Below are 4,240 nucleotides of genomic sequence, written 5' to 3' on the forward strand. Positions count from 1 at the left end.
TTGGGAGGCCAAGGCATGTGGATTGCATGAGCCCACGGGTTCGAGACCCGCCTGGGCAACTTGGTGAGACCTCATCTCTACAATAAATCAAAAATTAGCCGGGCGTGGTAGGGCGCACCTGTAGTTCCGGCAACTTGGAAGGCTGAGGCGGAAGGATCGCCAGAGACCAGCAGGTCGAGGCTGCGGTGGCCGGAGCGGCCACTGCACTCTAGTCTGGGCGACAGAGTAAGACTCCAACTCAAAAAAAAAAATTAATTAAAAATTAAAAAAAATAAAAGCAACTAAGGAGAAAAACTGAAAACAAAGCAAAAGAGAAACAACAAGCTCAGTCCAACCTGTAACAACTAGCATTTTTACAGAGATTTAAAAAATGAGATTGCCAATATAAGGAGGAATGAATCTGTTCCATATAGTCTTAGCTGGAATGTAAATTGCAATATTTTAGAGGTCAATTTAGTAACACCAAAAATTTAAATGTGTGTGCTCTTTGACTCAATAGTAATATTTCAAAGAGTTGACATCACCAAAATGCTCAAAGGTATTTATAATTGCAATGGGAAACTGGTAGATTAGTTTACATACAGGGGATATTATCCCATCTCTTAAAGAGGTACCAAGCTAGGAAGATGTATATGGCATAAAATTAAATGTACTTGATTAAGTACTCTGCAGAAGTGTTTATGGAATGAAGGCACTTTTTTAAAAAGTGTATTTGTATTTTTTAAAAAAGCTTTACACAATGATTTAGTGGTTATATGAACTTGATAAGTGTGGGGGGATGTTAAGAAATGGCAGCAGGGTGCTGAGATAACTTTTTTTTTTTTTTTTTGAGTCAGAATCTCACTCTGTCACCCAGGCTGGAGTGCAGTGGCAGGCTGCTCACGGCCACCGCAGCCTGAACCTGATGGGCTCAGGCGATCCTTCCGACTTAGCCTTCCAAGTAGCTGGAACTACAGGCGCACGCCACCATGCCCGGCTTATTTTTTCATTTATTGTAGAGATGCGGTCTCACCAAGTCACCCAGGCTGGTCTCGAACCCCTGAGCTCAGGCAATCCTCTTGCCTCGGCCTCCCAGAGTGTGGGATTACAGGTGAGAGCCACCACGTCCGACAGTGAGATAACTTTAACTTAACTGTACGCTTCTTTACCGTCTGACACTCGTAGGAGCGTATTACTTTTTTTTTTTTTTTTTTTTTTTTTTTGAGTTGTAGTCTCACTCTGTCGCCCAGGCTGAAGGACAGTAGCACCCTCCCAGCCACCGCAGCTCGACCTGCTGGGTTCAGCCGATCTTCCGCCTCAGCCTTCTAAGTAGCTGGAACTACAGCCACGCACCGCCACGCCTGGCTAATTTTTTGATCTATTGTACAGATGAGGTCTCGCCAAGTTGCCCAGGCTGGTCTCGAACCTGCTGGCTCAGGCAATCATCTCACCTAGGCCCCCCAACGTGCTGGGATAGACGTGACACCACGCTCGGCACATCACTTCTGTAATAGCAAAAATACAGGGCATATTTAGAGCAGCTGAACTCGTCAGGCTGCAAGGAGGCCTGATTTGCATTTCACTTTCACTTTCGGGCTGGAAACGTTCTACCCCCGAAGTGGGAGGCTGAGAAGGCACCGTAAGGCTGGAGTTCAACGACCCCGGGCCTGGGCCCCACAGTTGCTGATGCCGGAACTTGCCTACCGCCCAGATTAAGGAACAAGGCAAAAAGGCGGGGAGACTTGCGTGACACCGCCCCTCCCTCACCGCGCGCCTGCCCCGCCCCTGCGCTCATATCCTCCAATGGATGCTCTGGGAGGCGAGCCTCGCGAGGAGCAGGAACATGATTGGCTGTCGGCGGGGCAGCGTGGTGACGTCGCAACCCGAGGCGCAAGGGGAAGAGCTCGCGCTTGCGGACGCGGCGGCACTAAACAGTTGCCGGCGTAGCTGACCGGTCGTGTTCTCTCCAGGTCGCAGCTCTTCCTGTTGCGTTCGCCCGCTTGATCAGAGATTCTGGAAGCCCAAACCGGCTAGACCTCTCTCCTTCGCACCCGTCCGTAGCCGCGTCGTTGCGACTCCGCCACCATGTTCGAGGCGCGCCTGGTTCAGGGCTCCATCCTGAAGAAAGTGCTGGAGGCGCTCAAGGACCTCATCAACGAGGCCTGCTGGGACATCAGCTCGAGCGGCGTGAACCTGCAGAGCATGGACTCATCCCACGTCTCCCTGGTGCAGCTCACCCTGCGCTCCGAAGGCTTCGACACGTACCGCTGCGACCGCAACCTGGCCATGGGCGTGAACCTCACCAGGTGAGCCCGCCGGCGTCTCCGGCTGTTGGCGGGAGCGCCTCGGAGCCGGCTCCCGTTGGCTGGCGCGGGCCGTCCGCGCCTTCTCATTGGCCGGCGGCGCCGGGGCGGGGCCCAGCGGAGCGCGCGGTTCGGAAAAGCCCGCGCTGGCTGCTGCGCGACCCGGCCCTTTTCGCGCCAAAGTCACAAAGCGGGTGGTGGCGGGAAAAGGACGGGCATTTCTGTAGTGCCAGGAAGACTGTTCCAGAACTCCTTGCTCATTAAGTGCTAGGGACCTTGGACGGGATGTCGTGGACGTGTTCACTTTTTTGTATGTTTTTGAGAGGTGGCCTTGCTATGTTGCCCAGGCTGGTCTCCAACTCCTGGCTCAGCGATCCTCCCGCCGCGGCCTCTCGAGTGTCTGGGACTACAGGCGCGCGCCACGACGCCTGGCTCAGTCGTAGTTGATTTTAAACGCTTTATGATATGCCCTAGTGAGAACGTGTCACCCTATTTGGGACGATAGTTTCTGGCCTTTGATTACAAAGTCATAGTGCGCATCCTAAGATCCTGGGTTTGTGGGAAAATTTTTCTAGGGCAGTGACTTTCCAGTCTCTGACGGTACCCATCTAGTGCACTTATATGCTTACATGATAAAGGCGTGTAAAACATTGTTTAAAAATAAATAAAAACTTAAAGTACTAATGTTACATGCAGTATGTTTTAATAGGCTTAGTAAGTGTTCGTCGAGGCCCTGAATTTACTTTACACCTATTAAAAGGATTTGCAATTCAGATAATGCTGCTGTCTTGTTTCTACCCAAGTGAAATTGCTGATGGTGGGGTGTTTGCTTATAAGTAATGTCAGATTGCAGTCCAGCAGTATGTTTACCCTCCTTACCAATTCTCGGCCTTTTAATTGTATCGGAAGTCTAGATCTTGAGCAGATGGTGTTGATTTTAAACCCTGTGTCTTCTGTGTTCCAGCATGTCCAAAATACTAAAATGTGCTGGCAATGAAGATATCATTACACTAAGGGCTGAAGATAATGCAGACACCTTGGCGCTTGTGTTTGAAGCACCGAGTAAGTCATACCCTTTTACTGAGTTATATCCATAGAAAATTAAAATGCAGTGTCAAGATTTCTGAAAGCTGTGATGAAAATTTTAAGACAGTGTGATAGTTGTAAACTCATGCTTTTTCAATATTTGCTTTATTTTGGTAGATCAGGAGAAAGTTTCAGACTATGAAATGAAGTTAATGGATTTGGATGTAGAACAACTTGGAATTCCAGTGAGTATCGGCTTCTGACTATAGAGGGTACTGTACACAAATCAGAATGTTTGCATAAAATACATTAATATTTAAAGCCTGGCCTACTCCCTAACAGAACTTTTTAAAGAAATATATCGAGCCGGGCTCGGTGGCTGAGCCTGTAATCCCGCGCCTTGTGAGGCTGAGGTGAGTGAATTGCCTGAGCCTGAGGGTTCGAGACCCACCTGGGCAACTTGGTGAGACTTCATCTCTACAACAAATCAAAAAAAAAAATTACCCGGGTTTGTTAGCACGTACCTGTAGTTCCACCTACTTGGAAGGCTGAGGCGGAAGGATTGCCAGAGCCCAGCAGGTCGAGGCTACGGTGGCCAGGAGCAGCCACTGCACTCTAGGCTGGGCGACAGAGTGAGTTGGAGACTCAAAAAAAAGAAAAAAGAAAGAAATATATCTACTAGTGCTTGTTTCAAAGAAGGATTTAGAGCCGGGTTCGGTGGCCCAGCCTGTAATCCCGTGCTTTGGGAGGCTGAGGTGAGTGGATTGCCTGAGCCCATGGGTTCGAGACCCGCCTGGGAAATTTGGTGAGACCTCATCTCTACAATAAATAAATGAAGCCGGGCTCGGTGGCTCAGCCTGTAATCCCGTGCCTTTGAGAGGCTGAGGTGAGTAGATTGCCTAACCTGCGGGTTTGAGACCTGCCTGGGCGGG

At 49.7% G+C, this 4,240-nt stretch overlaps 2 protein-coding genes across 3 annotated transcripts in view; both read left to right on the forward strand.

Moving 5' to 3' along the window:
* Window positions 1–4,240, forward strand: part of TMEM230 (transmembrane protein 230) — a 27,442-nt gene that overhangs the window by 3,608 nt on the left and 19,594 nt on the right. The window contains exon 2 of the mRNA XM_021714874.1: window positions 1,457–1,458. The gene's annotated coding sequence lies outside the window, so the exon portion shown is untranslated. The remainder of the gene's footprint in view (window positions 1–1,456; window positions 1,459–4,240) is intronic.
* The window catches only part of PCNA (proliferating cell nuclear antigen), an 8,121-nt gene continuing 5,717 nt past the window's right edge, over window positions 1,837–4,240 (forward strand). For both annotated transcript variants that reach the window (XM_021714871.1, XM_008062798.1), the window contains exons 1-3: window positions 1,837–2,285; window positions 3,247–3,344; window positions 3,486–3,553. In XM_021714871.1, the coding sequence (XP_021570546.1) occupies window positions 2,065–2,285; window positions 3,247–3,344; window positions 3,486–3,553 (387 nt within the window). In that variant the 5' untranslated portion in view covers window positions 1,837–2,064. The remainder of the gene's footprint in view (window positions 2,286–3,246; window positions 3,345–3,485; window positions 3,554–4,240) is intronic.

Source organism: Carlito syrichta, unplaced genomic scaffold, assembly GCF_000164805.1.
Source record: "Carlito syrichta isolate Samal-C Ts95f unplaced genomic scaffold, Tarsius_syrichta-2.0.1 Scaffold305831, whole genome shotgun sequence".
Taxonomy (NCBI): domain Eukaryota; kingdom Metazoa; phylum Chordata; class Mammalia; order Primates; family Tarsiidae; genus Carlito; species Carlito syrichta.